Source organism: Myotis brandtii, unplaced genomic scaffold (genome assembly GCF_000412655.1).
Source record: "Myotis brandtii unplaced genomic scaffold, ASM41265v1 scaffold357, whole genome shotgun sequence".
Lineage (NCBI taxonomy): Eukaryota > Metazoa > Chordata > Mammalia > Chiroptera > Vespertilionidae > Myotis > Myotis brandtii.
In genome coordinates, this window is record NW_005363729.1 from 512,349 (window position 1) to 513,606 (window position 1,258).

The following is a 1,258-nucleotide window of genomic DNA, read 5'->3' on the forward strand; positions in this document are numbered from 1 at the left end:
TCTTCTCCGGTTTGACCCTCGCAGCGACCCTCTGGGGCAGGCAGTGTTCCCCCATCTTACAGATGAGGAAGCAGGCGCTCAGAGGGTTAATGGCTCCCCGCAGGTAACACGCTCCTCCGTGGCCCCCTGACCCCCTGGCCTTCACTGCCTGCACTTCTGGACGCCTCCCAGCCCGGCCGCCACTGCCCGCCCGGCTGGTGTTGGAGCATGTCCTGTTTGCCATGGCCAGACCAGCCCCTGGGCCCCTGCGCACGTGCTTGGCATCCCTGGGTGCCCATCAGGAGTTTGTGGAGAGCCAGCTCGGGCCCCTGGCAGCCGGGGGTCAGGGGCTCGTCTGGGGCAGCGACCCTGGTGACTGTAGACAGCAGGCCTGTATGAGGCCGTCCACCCAGGCGTGCGTGGCTCGTGGCCCGTGGCCTCTGCCTGAGCTGAGACGTGGGAGCCGGCTGAGTGGTCTCGGGGACACCGCGCCCCAGCTCGGGCACATGGCCGCGAGGCCCCAGGGCTGCTGTGCCCAGAGAGACCTGCGGGCCCCGTTGCCCTGGCATTAACATGCTCTCACCAGACACACCCACTCCGGCTCGGGGTGTTTCAGCATCACACCCCCCAGGGGGGAGAAGCCCTCGCGGCTCCCGCTGCCTTCAGGGTGGAGTCCAGACCCGCCCCTCAGCCCCTGCTGTCCCCGCCCCCACCCGCATGCCTTGCCCTCTCCTGCTCCAGACAGTTGGCCTGGAGGGCGTCGGTTTTGAGGTCCTTGTTGGAACGTTCCCTCTGTCTCTGTCGCCCCTGAGCCTGAGTCCTGCTTGGTGAGGATCCCGATGGTGACCTCTCGGTCACGCCTGACCCGGAGCCCCTGGCGCAGCCGGCCCGGGTGCTGGTCAGGAGCGGGTGGATTGCATGCTGCCCCTCACGGCTCAGGTGTGCCGAGCCGCTGGGGCCTGGGCGAAAAGGGAGAGGGCAGCTCGGGGAAGGTCCCGAGTCCAGCCTCACCACTGCCAGCTGTGTGACCTTGGGCCAGCTGTATGACCTTGGGCCAGCGACGCGGCCCTCTGAGCCTCCGTCCCCATTGCGGGGGCAGCTGGGAGGATGGACGCGGCCGAGCGGGCATGGCTTTGCTCGGTGCCTGGGCGGGAGTCGGTGCTACAGAGCAGCTGCCACGACTCAGGGTCTCAGCCGGCTTCGCCCTGGCGCTCACGGGTGGTTTTGCTGTCACAGAAAAAGGGCGTGAAGCGGAAAGCAGACACGACCACGCCCACGA

General features: G+C 68.0%; 1 protein-coding gene across 1 annotated transcript in view; it reads left to right on the top strand.

Annotated features, from left to right (window-relative positions):
- Window positions 1-1,258, top strand: part of BRD3 (bromodomain containing 3) — a 15,594-nt gene that overhangs the window by 4,697 nt on the left and 9,639 nt on the right. Inside the window, exon 6 of the mRNA XM_014544218.1 lies at window positions 1,216-1,258. Within this exon, the coding sequence (XP_014399704.1) occupies window positions 1,216-1,258 (43 nt within the window). The remainder of the gene's footprint in view (window positions 1-1,215) is intronic.